At 44.4% G+C, this 16,931-nt stretch overlaps 1 protein-coding gene and 1 pseudogene across 2 annotated transcripts in view; one reads left to right on the forward strand and one right to left on the reverse strand.

Annotated features, from left to right (window-relative positions):
* Dusp27 (dual specificity phosphatase 27, atypical) overlaps positions 1-16,931 on the reverse strand; it is a 30,681-nt gene that overhangs the window by 11,233 nt on the left and 2,517 nt on the right. For both annotated transcript variants that reach the window (XM_031388260.1, XM_031388270.1), the window contains exons 3-4: positions 2,144-2,238; positions 265-496 (exon numbers count right to left, since the gene is read on the reverse strand). In XM_031388260.1, coding sequence (XP_031244120.1) covers positions 265-496; positions 2,144-2,238 — 327 coding nt within the window. The remainder of the gene's footprint in view (positions 1-264; positions 497-2,143; positions 2,239-16,931) is intronic.
* LOC116102960 lies at positions 4,910-5,276 on the forward strand (annotated as a pseudogene).

Consider the following 16,931-nt stretch of genomic DNA (forward strand, 5'->3'; position numbering starts at 1 on the left):
AAACACCTGTGTCAGGAAGACACCTGGAAGGGCAAGGCTGTGCTGGAGGGCATTCATGGGAAGGAGAAAGATAGGTGCTCATTTTGTCTGGGGATCTCTGCCTGCAGGTCGGTAGGAAGACTCTCTCCAGTGGGTAAGTGGTCAGGCAGACTCCCTTTGATGGCAGGAAGTATGGAGGAAGCCTTTGATGAGCTAGAGGAATTTCATCTCAGGGATTAACCAAGGAGAAGGATAGAGGGCCACGCCCCCAGGGACCACACTCACTTCTCAGCTATGAAGACGTTGGGCCAGACCTCATCCACCTCATTCCGAGGGGCCTCTTGCCGGTCCTGGGTCAGCGCCCGCTGCAGGTCCAGCACACAGGGGGTGTTGAACAGGCTTCTGTCATCCATCTTCTCCCGGACACGGTTGTACAGGTCTTCCACCAGCAACTGTTCAGCAGACTCCAGCATGCCTGGACACTCTGTGTCTGTTCTGAGACCCCGTGGCTTGAGTTCTAGAGAGGGCAGGTGACATTTGTATCCAAGAGTTAGGAACACAGCAGCTTTCCCTGTCCTCTGAGAGAGACTTCTCTTGGCTAGCCTACTGCCAGGACCCTGGCACAGATAGAACAGATGGAATGCTGGGAGGCTCTGCCAGGAAGGGTTTCATTAGGACTCAGGAGGACTGTGGCATTGGCCTGAGACACTTGTCATCAGGATCCACACTGCACGTGGGTGTGAGGAAGGGGGACCGGACTGGTTTCCGCCATTCCCTTCTTTGTCTGTGAAGCTGACTGATAACTTCATAGACACCGGTGTTTGATGATTCACACAGTATGCCTGATTCCTGTCTTCCATCCCATAGTGCTCAGTATCATGTGATGGTCATAAGGATTTACTAAATGAATGAATGGTGCTCTTTCTAACACAGTCCACCCTATCCCTCTGGAATGCACACACTCCTGGGTAAAGTTAAATTTTATCAGTCGTTTATGAGGCATCGCCTTCTGAGAGATCTTAAGTTTGCTTATGTGTTTCATTCGTTGCTTCCCCACACTGAAGCCCAAGTGCTTGAGGTTCCCTCCTCTCTGCCTGCACTTCTTTTCTTTCTCTCTGCAGTCCTCTGTGCCTCACACACAGAACGGGGGATGGGGGTAGGAGGGAAGTATGATTTCACCCCAGGACCCAGGACCTTCCTGACAAGGTGTCAGAAGACGAGCTCAAATTCCAACTTTCTGTCACCAGCGTTGCTGCCTTGCTCTGGCCAACCCCATCAGAGGTGAGGTGGACTTTAGAGAAGAGTAGGAAAGAGTAAGTGGACCTGTGAAAGATCTCTGGCCCAAACCTCCTAGGAAACAAAACAAACCAAACCCCTATGCATTCCAGTCATCATGATGAGTAGCCGTGAGTGAAAATTCAGAATGCAGTCTGCCTCAAAATCAGAGGCCCCCTCTGCTTTCCCCTAATTTTCCTCATGCCAACTACCTTGTCAATTTAAAATTTTATAATAACAGTTAAGTTTGGGTGTGTGTATGTGTGTGGGCACACACACCACAGTGTATATGTGGGGGTAAAGGACAACTTGTGGGAGTTGCGTCTTTCCTTCCACCCATGTAAGATCCGAGGGTCAAATTCAGGCCATCAGCCTTTGTGGCAAGCCCCTTTACCCACCAGGACACTTCCCTGGCCCCGTCTTATAAGCTCTTGAAGACAGATTCAAAACGATCCTTAAGCAGAATGGTTAGAGATCTAAATGCAAACATCGTTTTGAACAGGACTCTTTGGGTATTCCGTATTCCTATCAATTTCTTGGGCTTTTAGGTTTGTGTCTACCTCAAGCCTCTCCACACCCACCCCTATTCACAATCCTTGAAGTTAACAACAACAACAACAACAACAAAATCAAAGTGAACAACTCTAGGGTCGGAGTGGAGCCGCTTCCTTCCATGACTGTGGGCTAGAGAACCATTCATGTGACATGTGATTAGTTTACCTCGTCCCATGTACGTTACTCAGGTGGGTTTGGCACACCTGTCTCTGTGATATCTGCTCTCCTCAGTGTGATGGGCAGCACTGGATATGAAAGCCTGCTCCTTCCACCGGGCCCCCTACAAAGGTCTTCTGGGCCCTCCCTCTGCTCACTCGGCTGTTAGCAGTGTTACCTTCGTTGATGATCTGTTTGGCTGCGACAGCTGAGGAGAGATGGATGGGCTCCATGAAGATGCTTTCGGTTTCTGCATCTGAGACCACTGAGTACCTAGGAGAAAAAGGGATCCATGTGGGAGATAAGCCGGGAAGCTGGTGCAGGAAGGCGTTCTGACGGTAGAAAGCTGTTCTGATTTTGGCTATGTGTGGGAAACAATAAGAGGTGACTGGGGAGCCCACACTATGTTTGGAGAACCTGGGAATGCTGGGTAACAGACATGCTGTAGTTTGGTACTCACTGGCACTCTTTTGGGTACCCATTGGTTTTCCAATATGAAACAACAGCCTGGGCCTGGGTTGGCATGGAATGATGTGGCAGTCTGGATTGTAGAAAGAAGAGCGGTGACCCTAGGGCTCCATTCTCTTCCATGTGCTCAAGTTCACTTTCCCCCCTCCTCTCCCCGTCTGCCATCAGTATGGTTGAGAATGTCACCAACTGTGCCTCTATTGGGTTCTGAGGGATTGGAAGGATGGCAGGCTGTCGCTATTCCCTCCATCCCCAACACCTTCTCCCTGTTCATAGGGAGCTGGGTGGACAATGGAGGTGAAGTGAAACGCCACAGGACTGCTCAAGTCACAGCCCTGATTCTGAGCTCAAAGGGTCAAGAACCAGACCATGTCCAAGGGATCAATAATGCAACATGGGTAAATATCAAAGCTATTTCTGAGAAGTAATTCAGTGGGTGTATGAAAGGGAGCACTGAGGAGCACGGATACTTGGGGCAGGTCAAAGGTCAGGACTCCTGTGAAGTCCACAGGTGAATCTCTTACACCTTGCTTGAGTTCTATTTCTCTGGTTCTAGTGAGCATTGGGTTTCCTCGATCATCGAGTCTTGCCTCTAGAAATGGTGATTTTAAAAAGTGGGACGGACGATGTAATGGAGAGCAAGTGCCTTCTGGGAATGTAATCCTGACAAATGTCCCACCGGGTAGGGTTACTGTTACTCTTCTTTCACAGATGAAGACCTGTGATCAGGGAGTGGAAGAATATGGTCCAAGTGGCTACGTGAAGAAGCAGACAGGACAGTGGCACTCAAGGTCCAGCCTTGTCTTCAGCACATTACATCGGTACCATTTAGGTTGCCACAGTGAGATGAGTTCATCAGAGAAGGCTGTGCCAGCCAGGTTCCCAGAACCAATACAGATGCGGGCATAGGAAAGCAGCTTGAGAGATACTTGTGAGATCATGCATCAAGGGATGGATTTGAGCTGAGTAAAGTTGAGCTGAGAAACATCTAGCTGGGCTGAAAAGAGCAAATTTGAGGTAAGCTGGAATGGAATGAATTGATTACCAGAAAACCTCTCTCGTAGGTTTCTGGGAGACCAGAGTATACTCTCGGAAGGTTCGTGTGCTCACAGTCAGCTAGGCAAGGGGAAAAGAGGGAGCCTGTGACTCTACCCAGAGCATGGCCAGATCTGCCTATGTAACCCAAGGAGCAGCACATTGTGGCTTAATAACCCATAGTTCCTGAAGGCTTTCCAACCAAAGTTCCCGATGGCAATGGGTCATTGGGGGCACTCCTATCTTAGCTTCAAGTATTCCTTATGAACAGAAAGTACATTTCCATATATATACATATACATATATGTACACCCATATATATCATAATATATATGCTTTTGGTTTCTGCCATATATATACACATATATACATATACTTATATGTATATGTATATATATGTATATATACATGTGCATATATAACACATATACATATACTCATATGTATATGTATATATATATATTTTTATATATATGTATGTATGTATGTATATATTCAGAGTTACTATGTAGAAGTGAAATATTCCCAGAAACTCCCATGTTTGAAGACCTGACCCCTAGTTGATGATGCTGTTTTACAGGGTCATGGAACTTTTGGGACATGGGGCCTACCTGGCGAAAGTACCCTAAAAGCTGTACGTATCTCAGGTTTAGGTCTAGTGCCCTCTGTCTTCTGGTCTATGGAGGTGCCGTCTCTGTATGTTCCTATGACCAAGGATGGAGCCAGTCCTACAGCTAATGCGATAGATTGTCTATAGATTGTCATCTCTTCAAAACCACAAGCCAAAATAAAATCTTTCTCCCTTGTATCATCCTGTCAGTTATTCAGTCACAATGATGTAAAAGTAAGAAATATAGGAAATTGGTGTTTGGGCTGAAGAGATGGCTCAGCAGTTAAGAGCACTGGCTGCTCTCCCAGAGGTCCTGAGTTCAATTCCCAGCAACCACATAGTGGTTTACAACCATCTATAGTAAGTTCTGATGTGGTCTCCTGGCATACACGGGTACACGCAGATAGAACACTCATATACATAGAATAAATAAAAAGTCTTTTAAGAAAAGAAATGAAAATTTATATCAATAAAATAACATTATTCTGTGATTAAAGCTGGCCATGCGGCCTTTGCAACTGGCTTGTGATGTGCACTGTGGGCGAACAAAACTCTGAAGTGCTGAAAGAGCTTAGTGGGTCCCTCCAGTTGGAGCTCAGAACACTAGAATCCTGAACAAAGTGAGGACAATTCAAACTCTGCTCGTGAGTTTCAGATGGGAACAGAGACTGTTGGGGATTAGGCTAGAGGTCGTGCCTACACTCCAGAAAAGAATCTGGATGCTTTTTATCCAGATCCTGAACATTTGAGTTAAAACAAAAACAAAAACAAAAACAAAAAACCAACAACAATGGACTCTTTCGAACCAGGCGGCCTCAGCTGTGAACAATGATGGCCAAGATCAAGGCTCAGGACCTGTGCCGCAAGAAGAAGGAGGAGCTGTTGAGACAACTGGATGATCTGAAGGTGGAACTGTCCCAGCTTCACATTGCCAAAGTGACAGATGGCGCTGCGTCCAAGCTTTCCAAGATATGGGTCGTATGCAAGATATGGGTCCTATGCAAGATATGGGTCCATCGCCAGTGTCCTCACTGTCATTAACCAGACTCAAAAAGAAAACCTCTGGAAATTCTACAAGAGCAAGATGTACAAGCCTCTGGATCTGCGACTCAAGAAGACTAGAGCCATGTGCTACCGTCTCACCAAGCACGAAGAGAAGCTGAAGACCAAGAAGGAGCAGTAGAAGGAGCAGCTATAACCCCTGTGGGGGTATGCAGTCAAGGTCTGAGGTGACAACAACAATAAAGTGCAAGACTGAAAAAACAAACAAACAAACAATTAAAAAATTAATCTGGCACAGTAATTTTGAGACAGCAGAACATGTAGGCTACGGCATGGTTATTGTTGACTGACTTTGGCCAGATCTACAATGAAAATCCAGAGCAAAAGCTGGGGCAGCAAGACTCGAAAAACATATAACTTGATGAAGAAAGAAGTGGGAAGAAATGAAGAGCTTAAGATAAAGTTTAAGATAAGATAAATACTATGGACAAAGTGGTGGCTGCAAAGAGGCTAGGACAATGGAAGGGAAAACAGTCACTTGCATTGGGATGAATTGTAGGCTAGGCACCATGAGAGTGAGACCCTTCTTGCTGGAGAAATTTCAGCAACTTAATTTCAGAGACTTAGATTTCATTTAAGCAAGAGTGACAAGAGAGAGTGGAACACAGAGAGCCTTTAGGTTCCCTTCAACAGGGAAGTATGTCCTCCTGTCGTGGCCATTCAAGCCTTCAGAGGCCACTGCAGCTATAGGTCAAGGGAGCCTGGCTATCTATATGTTGTCCAGATAGCAGAACTTGATGTTGCCCATGTGATGTTGAAACTGTCAGCATGTAGAACATCAGAACTACAAAATCACAGAGGCTTATACCAAAAATCTAGAGAGAACCCAAGAGGCCAGGCCAGATGCAGCAGGATCAGATTCCCCACAGGAAGCTCTGGCATGGCCTGGGATGAAGCTGTGAAGGTGGACATCTAAGCTGGAATAGAGACCCCAGGGTGTTGGAGATACCAGGAACACTTAACATTTACGGAGGAAGGCTGCAGGACCCAGTAGATCTGGCTCAAGAGAGAGCCCCTGAATGCTGAAGGCAGGCAGAGAATAGAGACAGGGTTGCCTGGACCTATTTGGAACATAAATGATGCCACCACATGCCCTGGATGCCACACACTGAGAGGAGAGCAAACTTGCTTTGATGACAGTTCTCCTTTCTTTATACATATTCTTCCCTTTCATAACAGTAATGTTTACTCTTTGCTATTTTATAAGTGAGTGTTTGGGGCTGAAGAGATGGTTCAGTGGTTAAGAGCACTGACTGCTCTTCCACAGGTTCTGAGTTCAATTCCCAGCAACTACATGGTGGCTCACAACCATCCATAATGAGATCCGACGCCCTCTTCTGGTGCATCTGAAGACAGCAACAGTGTACTCAGATACATAAAATAAATAATTCTTTTAAAAAAAAAAGAAGTGAATGCTTGGTGTTTGTTTGTTTTTATTAGAGGTCACAACTAAAACTTCACCTTGAGTTTCTGAACTGACTTTGAACTAGTTAACACTGATGGAACTATTAAGACTGTGGGGACTCTTGAAGTTGTCCCAATGCATTTCAAAATGCATCATGAAGTGGCCATGATCCTGTGAGGACCAGGGACAGAACACTAGTCCAATGCTAGTCTTTGCTCTGTATGAGGGAGGGAGTGTGGATGGGTATTCTGTTGAGCATTGTTTTCCAGAACCTAGGCAATGTTCGGTTTGGCACACAGTTTGAATATGAAACGCCCCCTGCAGGCTCATGTGTTTGAATATTTGCTCCCTGGCTGGTGGTACTGTTTTTGGAGCTTTTGGGATGTGTGGCAGAAGCGAGTCACTAGTTGACCTTGAAGGTTACACTTGCCTCCAGCGTGAACCTATCTGTCTCTGTTTCCTGGTTGGCTACAAGGGAGGGACCACTATCACAAGCCCCCACTGCCAAAGATGAAGCCATTCCCATCACCATCTTCCCTGCCATAGTGTACTATATATAAAATCTCTCTAAAACTGTGTGCCCAAACCAAGCTTTTTTTCCCCTTTTAATTCTTTTATTGGGAATTCTGTACCAGCAAAGAGGAAGTAACTAATTCAGGAGACAATGACTGCGGATATTACCATTGCACAAGAGAACAAGCGATGTCTTTAGAAATCTCATTGCTTGGTAAAAACAATGAAAAAAAATAGAGTACCCAGTGACATAGGAACAGTTTAGGCAGACATTTCATGCCTGTCTCTAGCACGAGGAGATAGATGAATAATGAATGGGTAAGGTGTGGTACCTGACAAATGGATAAAAACTGATAAATGGATGGCTGCCTGCCTAGTTGAATTATGGTAGGCATCGGGCAAACTGTCTGCATCCCATCATGGAATCAAACCCCACAGTCTCTAAGGTCCTTCTTTTTGATCTCCTCTCCAGCCCAAGTCCTTGCACTAGGTTCTCCATATTCTACTCCTGTCTGGAGCTCTAGTCTTCACAAAGTTTCCTTCTGCCATGGGTCTTGGCAGAAGTCCACTTTGGCTGTGTGGATGCTTAGTCTTCTCTTCTTTTTGGTCTGAGTTCAACCATCTCTTCATTAGAGATGTCTTACATCATACTCCTTTCCTTTGTGTTACTCTACCAAATGAAACTTCAGACTTATTCATGAAATGTGTTCCTAAGTAGATGTCTCCTATGCTAGTCTTTGCTCTGTATGATGGAGGGAGTGTGGATGGGTATTCTGTTGAGCATTGTTTTCCAGAACCTAGGCAATGTTTGGTTTGGCACACAGGAAACATGTAACAGGTACTTACTTGCCTACTCACAAACTGAATTTGTCCTCAGTGGCACTGGGTTTAAGGGAACAACATGGCAGTTATGACTACCAGCAACAAGATCTGCAACTGATCCAGTATTTGCTATGTGGGAGGCCCCAACAGCAAGCCAAATGCAAAATCTACATTATAGCTGTGCTCTGTCCCTATGTGGTCTCTGCCCTCTTGAAGCCAAGTTGTACACAGTCTCTAGGGCTTATATCAACAGCTAGCTCTTCTTTTCCCAACAGGAAGGATTGTCCTCAGGTAATCTGGGTTAGACTGGGCAGCAGCTGACTTTCTATAAGACGTTTTAGTCCATTTTTTAAATCAAGCTGTCTGTAGTCACTGTGCCTTTCTTCATTCTATTTGCATGCCAACCCCCCCCCCCCCGGGGGTATTGCAGTGAAATAGCTATTTATTCTTTGGTTTTGGTCTTTCTTGGGGGCAAGATGGTGGTTCATCTAGTTCCTCTAGCCACCTTGCTGGACTATGAACCTAGATTTTGAGGCAGCTTCCCCTTCCTGGATTATGGCAATCTCCCTGGGAGTCCTGAGATGTCATATGCTGTCAATTTCCTTGAAATACTCCGGTCTGGAGGAAGGAAGAAGGCTCCTTACCACTCAGGAAGTAAATAACTCACAAGTTTCATGAAGTTCCTGAAACTTAAAAGATGTGTACAGCCTCTCTTCAGTTTTATATAAACAATAAAATTCCCAGGAAGAAATTCTCTGAACTACAGAGACAGCTAGCCTGCACTTTGTGCAGAGAGCTCCCAGGAAGCATCTTTCACAAGTTGTCATCTGTGGTGGACCCCAAAAGGCATTCTCACATCTATAATCTGACACTGATTAAAATTAACACAAGATGTGCCCTCAATTGCCGTGGAAAGATGCCCCACAAGGAGTTCAGCATGTGGTGTTGGTGGGAGCTTGGTCTGGCTCACTTTTTTTTTTTTTTTAAGTAAATCTTTTTTTTTCCCAACTTATTTATTATTATATGTAAGTACACTGTAGCTGACCTCAGACACACCAGGAAAGGGCATCAGATCTCATTCTGGATGGTTGTGAGCCATCCATGTGGTTGCTGGGATTTGAACTCATGACCTCTGGAAGAGCAGTTGGTGCTCTTAACCACTGAGCCATCTCACCAGCCCCTGGCTCACCTTTTTTGAGGGACCTTGATCGTGCCATTTCCTCCAAACTATGATCCCTTCAAATCATGAAGATTGGTGCTTTTGTCTGGCTTTGTTTGTTTGTTTGTTTTTGTGACACCTGGTCTCACTAGGTAACTCAGTCTGGCCTGAACTGTCTGTGTTGTTTGTTTGTTTTTGTTGTTATTTTATTTTGACACATGGTCTCACTGTGTAACTCAGGCTGGCTTGAACTCTCTGCATAGCCTAAGCCTCAAATTCATAATTCTCCTGCCTCTGCCTCCTGAGTTCTGGGATTATAGGCATGTGCTGCCACAGCCAATTTTCAGAGTTAGTTTCAAATGACTAATGCAGAAATTGAGGCTCTGTCCTAAGTGCGCCTAAACTCTGAGACTCTGAAGAAAGATCTATCATTAAAATTTAAGACTAGATATGCCTGGGAGTTATTCGGGCTCCTGGAAGTAAAGACTGACCTCGGCTACTGAGTCAGAGACCATGCCAAGGTGTCAGGAAGATTTATACTTTGGGGGAGTTGTCGGCTTTATAACAGGGGGACAAGGAGAACAAACATTCCCTCCTGAGCCCCACAGTATCTCTGCTCTAGGCTGCTCAGCATTATCCAAGTAGAGTGTGGAATGTAGACACCAATATTTTTCTGAGTCTGCTGCCGTGAGGAGATATAAACCTAACAGACCTAATATTGTTCTGCCACAGGTACAGTTTATGAAGTCTAATGAGGGGTATATAAAACTGAAAAGAAGTTACATTCTGCAGAGAATCAGGACTGGGGAGAGAGAAGGAAGGAGAGAGAGGGGGAAGAGAAAGAGAGAGAGGGAAAGAGAGAGAGAAACACGGTGGTCCTGTTGATATTCACAAGGTCAGTAAGCTGGCAGCCTTGAGGTTTTGATTTATGACCACATCTGTGCCTCAACCAGTATTCTTTAGATGGGGTGAGGCGACACGTACACCCTGATTAGAAAGCAGCAAGGCCAGCTCTTCCAGAAGGACAGGCAGAAAAAAAGAGGATCTAGGATCGATACATACCTCATCACAGGATCAGGAAAGCAGCGGCTAAAGAAGCCTTGAGGGTGAATTGAAAGAGCACAATAAAGGGGATTTGATGGACTTCCTAACCAGGAGCAGGCGACGGCGCAGCTTTCTTTAAACCTGTGTTTTTCAAAATTGCAGACTGTGGCCCATTTGTGCATCATAAAATCTATTCAGTGGGTTATGCCCTATGTCTGGGAATGGAAAAAAAAAAAACAAAAAACGGAAGGATGAAGGTAGGGAGAGAGGGAAGAGGGCAGGAGGGAGGGGGGAGACCACCATTCGGTGTACAGGATAAGGGCAGCTTGAGAACATTTGTAAAATTTATATGTATAGTGCATAAACTCTGAGTTGTGAGATAAATGGTTTGTTCTATAGCAGATTATAAACAGCAGTGACTGAAAACCAGTGCACCAGACTGATTGCCAGGCAATGGAGCTGTGACTTTTGGCTAATCACCTTAATCCCTCGCAAATTAAATAGGGGTGGAGTCTCAGGAGGGGGTACCCTTTTGATCTGACCTTTGTAGAAAATGCTAGGTGAGCGCTGATAGGGGAGAGGAATGGGCAGAGGTCCATGTGTACCCCGATTTCTTCAGGTTGCTAGGAGGTAAAATGGAGATTACAGGGGAAGGAGAGAAACCCTCATAGAGCTACTGCATTGAACAGGGGTTTGCATCTCACAATTAACTTGTGGAGTCCTGGGAAACTGCCCAGAAGACCGAAATTCTAACTGCAAGCTTTCCCGGAGGGAGCATGGTTCCCAATGATTGGCTTTGCATCCAAGGTGCTTGAAGCCAGGTCGACCTCAGTTAGAAATGGGCGTTTCCTTGCCTGTCCATTGTCTGCATCCTCTTGGCAGGTTCTTACAAGGGACTCGATTCGGATGACAGCACATTTCACATCAGAACCTCAGTTACAGCTGCTGTGTTCCTTGTGGCCATTTGGGCCATGCGCCGGAGTGCTCAAAGCACTGTCCTTGTCTTCTAGGAAAGCCTGCTAGGGCTGGATCTAGGGCTGTTACAGGTTGGTTGATGGTGCCTTCTCCTGCCAAGGTGTATCTCTTAGAGCCTTAAAAAATTGCATTTTTTTTAAAAAAATAAGGAAACCATGGCGATGTAAGTGAATGAAATATGGTAAGATAAAAATCAGCCCAGGTTAGGATTATACTCAAAGCCAATGGTAAGTGTCCTTGGAGACAAAGAGGAGACCAAGATTGGAATAGTGCTACCTCAAGACAAGAGTGGCCACAGCCAACCAAAGCTAGGAGGAGACAAGGGAGAGGCCTCAGAGGGAACAGGCTCAAAGTGACCTTTATGTCAGGCTTCTCGCCTTCCAAGCTACAAGACAGTATGTTTATGATTTCTTTTTAGCCACACATATTGCTATTTGTTCAGAATCCTAGAAAACAAATACGAAAGCTAAGGGTTTGTTGGGTTGGGCGTGGTGTGCATTCCTGTAACTTCAGCAGGAGGATAGTAAGCTGGAGGCCACTCTGGGCTACATAGTAAGGCTCTGTCTTGACAGACAAGCAATGAAGGGTCTGTTGGAGAGCTGTCTGTTAACTTGGTGTATTAGTTTTAGAGAGTGAAACCTTCAGCTAAAGCAAGAAAGCAAGAGGGACCTAGTCTCAGGGAGGACCATTGATTATGGAGACCCTGAGGGACTGAGTTTCAGGGAGGATTGTTCAGTATTGTGACCCAGAGGAACTGAATCTTAGGGAGGACCGTTCAGTATTGGGACCCAGAGGGACTGAATCTCAGGGAGGACCGTTCAGTATTGGGACCCAGAGTCTTAAGCAATGTTCTGCTATTGAGAACCCAACATTTGCCTATAGCAGAATCAGACAAGTGATGTCCTCACTGGTGTGTGTGTGTGTGTGTGTGTGTGTGTGTGTGTGTGTGTGTGTGTGTGCAAGTCTCCTTGAAGAAAAAATATTGACATTATGAATTACTGAAAGAGATCCTTCTTTAGAAGGAAAATGAGCTAGACCACCATTTATCAAGTATCAAATGTGTTCATATTTGGTGTGTTGTCTATTCTCAACCACCAAGAAAAATTTCTATTCCTGATTGCTACTTATATAGCACTTCGTGGCTAATGAGCCAAAGAGGAGACCAGACCTCAGTTTTGGTCCCAACCCAACAACAACATTCCAGTTCTTTCTATGGTGCTATCTTGCCTCCTACAATGGCTCTCCCCTGCCCTTATGACTTAAAAAAAAAAAAGAATTTATCAAGATAAATTTATGTACAAATTGCATATACTTAAAATGTGCACATTGGTGTGGTGAGATTGGCATATGTTTCCATATGGGAGACCATGACCACCATCGAGGTTTGTTATATCGACTCTCCCAGATTGCTGTAGCTCGCTCTTTTGCAGGCCCTCCATCTTACCCCTCCCTGCCCATGCTCTTTAGAGAACCACTGATCTGTTCTCTGTCCTTAGAGAGATGAGTTAAAATTTCTATAATTTTATAAGACTAGAATCACGGGGTGTGCACTCGGTTTTGTCTGACAGCTTTCCCTCAGCATGATTACTTGGAGGTCCATCCGCGATATTGTATGTGTTTATGCCGCACGTCCTCCTATTGCTCTAGAGTGTGCTTGTGTATGAGGTCCATCCACGATTGTATGTGTCTATGCCGCACGTCCTCCTATTGCTCTAGAGTGTGCTTGTGTCTGAGGTCCATCCGTGATTGTATGTGTCTATGCCGCACGTCCTCCTATTGCTCTAGAGTGTGCTTGTGTCTGAGGTCCATCCGCGATTGTATGTGTCTATGCCGCACGTCCTCCTATTGCTCTAGAGTGTGCTTGTGTCTGAGGGCACCAGTGTGACTCTCACCCACTTGTTGATAGACATTTGGAATATTTCTAACTTCTGAGTTCTCACAAAAAAGATGCCACCACCGTTGCTGTACAAGTCCTTACCTGAAACTCAGCCATCATTTCCCAGTTCGTACCTACAATGGCTGGACCATACAGGGATGGGATTAGCTCTAAGTAAGTCTACATGCAATTATGTAACAAAAAGTACTCTGCATTTCCAGCCTAAGACTGCTCCTGTTGCTGAATCTTCACAGGCAGCTGGGACAGTTAGGTTTCTGTTTGTTTTGTTTTGTTGTTTGTTTTGTTTTGTTTTGTTTTCATTTTAGATACTCCAGTAGGTATGCAATGGTAACTCATTATGGGCTTAGTTCCAATTTTTCCAATGACTAAGGAGTTTTGTGCATAATTTCACATGCTTACAGATGATATGTATGTCAAGTTTGGGGAAGCACATTTTCAAATCTTTTGACCATTTTTAAGTTGAATTTTGAGAGCTATAATACATTCATTGAATTTTGAGGGTTTAAAGAACTGTATTCTAGAAATAAATACTGTGTCAGATATGGAACCTGCAGATGGTTCCCCCTAGTCAGGAAGTTGTCTTTTCAGCCAGTTTGGTGCCTGCTGTGTAAGCATGAGAACCACGTCAGGGGACAGTCAATAAAACACAGCGTTCTCCAGGGTAGCATTTATATACATCCGACTTCATTTATCCAGCCCAGTGTTAACTGGACGGCTTGTTGTGTCTGCGTATATATTTTCTGGTGCACGTTTTACTCAATTTTGTTTGGATGTATCAAGAGCGAGCTTGCTGTGTCGGAGGAGAGCCAATGCATTTAACTTTAGTAGATAGAGTGTAAAAGCTCCTGATGACTGATTCTGCCAGTTCACACTCTCACTGGTGAGGCAGGGGAGTTCTGATTCATTCACAACCTCTTTAATATTCTCACTAGAGACTTTCATTTTAGATATTCTGGTGAGCAAGATGTGGTAAATTGTGGTTTAATTTTATTATCATTATTATTTTGCCATAGTTTAACTATGGTTAGAAAAATTTGTTGGTATATGCATAGTCCACTAACTGACTTATTTTAGTAAATGTTCTACATGCCCATGATAAAATGAGTATTTTGAAGTGATTAGGCATACACACACACACACACATACACAAATACACACACATACACACAAATACACAAATACACACACATATGCGTGCGTGCCTGTGCAGTCTATAAATGCCAATTAGGTTAATTTTGTTTGAATTTTCTATATTCTTCATGATTTATTTATCTCATTTTATCATCTAATATGAGGTTTTTAAAACATTGATTAAGATTTTGAAGTTTAAGTTTTTCACTTCTGCAAGTTTTTTAATTCATTCATTCATTTTATGTGTGTTATGTATGTGCCCACACATGTATGTAGTACCCACGGAGGCCAGAAGAGGGCGATGTGTCCTTGGGGATTGGAGTCACAGACCTTTGTGAGCTGCTGTGTGGATGCTGGAAACTGAATCCTAGTCCACTGGAAAACACCCAATGCTTTTAACTGAAGCCTGGGCTTTTGTTTTGTGCTTTTACTTTATGTATTTCAAGGCTGTCTTGTCAGGCCATCGGTATTTAAAATGATTACGTTTGCCTGGTGAACTGAGCCTTCAATCACTATGAAATTTCCTTTTTATTTCCCCAGAGCGCTTATCTTTAACTCCGACTTGTCTGGCATCGGTGAGTTTTCACTTGTGTCTTTTCTGTTTGTGTCTACACTTGCAGCAGCTTCTGTTTAGCATCCAGAGGTGACGGCAGTATTTCCTATCCTAATTTTTCTCTTCATAATGCAACCTTGAAACTCATTTGATTGAGTTGTGAGTCTATATTCTTTCTCTTTGAAACTGTGTCTGTCTGTCTGTCTGTCTGTCTGTCTGCAAAGTATAGCACTATAGTCTATGTATAAAGAAACTAGTCTAAGTATAAAGAAACTAGTACACTTCATTGTTCGTTCGTTCGTTCGTTTGTTTGTTTGTTTCGGAACACAATTCTTGGAATTTAGCAGCCCTGTTTTGCTAAACCTAAAGTGGCCCACATGAAGAAATTGCACAGAAAGATAATCTTAGGAGTTCTGAACAACTGTCCAGTTAGTCACAATATAAACTGACAGTCATGAGACCTTTTTCTGATGCCCGGCCCCAGCTGTTGGGGTTCCCTTAGCCTGAAAGTCATCCCAATTCTTCTAACTGTTCCAGCTCAAACATCAAACACAGCTAACCAAAGGCTGCTCACCCCAATGTGCCTTTCCAGGTGCCTAATTATCAACACGATTCACTGTCATTTTATGTCACTGGTTTCTTAATAATCAGTAAAATACAACTTTTCTCTTGTTAGCCTTTGTATATCCCTATGTTATCAACAGCATGCAGGCTTTTAAAAAAGAGAGTCTGATAACTTTGCTCTTTTAATTGAAATATTTGAACTACTCTAATTTAATGCAATTATGTATCTACTTAAACCCACACTTCACTTTTCCTTCCTATTTGTTGTACCTTTTCTGTATTTTTTGGTTTGTTCTTTCTTCTTTTGCTTTCTCCCTGCCTTGCTGATTGTATTTGATGCTTGCGTTTTTCCCTTCATCAGCTATACACTAGCTATGGATTCTTTTGCAGCAGTTTCCAGCAGTTACACTGTAAACTACAACACATTCTAGACTTCCTGCCTTAATGTCTAGTTTCAGGCGGTCATTCAGATAACGATTACTAGTTTGACAAGGAGGAAAGACACAGGCGTGGGCTGACGTGGGACTGGCTGTCCCACATACACAGACCACAGTGACACAGATCACAGCCTGCTAAGTTTCTGAAAGAAACTATGAACTTTGGGGTGGTATGTGCTCCAATTTCCCATGAGCAAGATACAACCTGCAGAGGCCGTTCAGCCTTCAGGAAAGTCCCACTTTCCCACCCATGTTACATGTGGCAGTAGAAGACAAGGAACACAGACCTCTGCAGACCAAGAGGCCAAGAGGAATGTCAGGTAAGAGCACTCCTCTCAAGAGACATGTCCAGGTTAGACTAGATTTCCTCAGTTCCTGGGTAGCCATGTTCACCAGTAACAGGACGGCTACATCTTCCTTTCCATTCATAGGATGGAAACTTTCCTACCCATCATCCTGGTGAGACCAGGAGCTGCTACATTCAAGCCTGAGAATAAAAGTGTTCTGCGTGGGCACAAAGGTTGATGTGGTAGACTGCTCGGAGGAGTACAGTGTGGCCAAGACTTCGGTGTATTGACAAACTCACTTTCTCTTCTCCCTGGGCCCAGGAACCCAGGACCTATTGTCCTTTGCAAGGAAGTAAGACTTTGCAGAAGTTCCAGCTGGTGGACTATGAACACAAGGGAAGTGGCCCTTTTTCTCTGAGGAAACCACCCAGAGAACAGCTTCCGTCTCACTCCTTTTTATCTTGATGCAGATGACTTTAGAATGCATCTCTTCACTAGTGAGCCAGAAGGCGGTGGAGTCTCTGCTCCTGACTGTTAGCTCAGGGGTGGTCTTGGAGTTTATCTGAGTGAAAAAGACTCCTCTATTTGCCCTACCAGTAACATCACTGGAATGCACAAGACTGCCACACACCCCATCCACACACAAGGAAATGTGGTTTGAATAAGAATAGCCTCACAAGTAGATATATGCGTAGATTCACATATTTGAATGCTTGGGCATCAGGGAGTGGAACTACTTGAGAGGGATTGTTAGGTGTGGTCTTGCTGCAGGAAGTGTGTCACTGGGGAAGGGCTTTGAGGTTTCAAAAGCCCAAACCAGGCCCGGTGTCGGTGTCACTCTCTCTTCTTGCTACCTGAAAATCCGGATGTAGAATTCTTACCTACTTCCCCAGTCTGCTGTGCTCCTCACCATGATGACAATGGCTTAAACCTCTGCACCTGTAAGCAAGCTCCCCAACTAAATGCTTTCCTTAATAAGAGTCGCCATTGTCATGGTGTCTCTT

This window comes from Mastomys coucha, unplaced genomic scaffold (assembly GCF_008632895.1).
Source record: "Mastomys coucha isolate ucsf_1 unplaced genomic scaffold, UCSF_Mcou_1 pScaffold1, whole genome shotgun sequence".
Classification (NCBI taxonomy): Eukaryota; Metazoa; Chordata; class Mammalia; order Rodentia; family Muridae; genus Mastomys; species Mastomys coucha.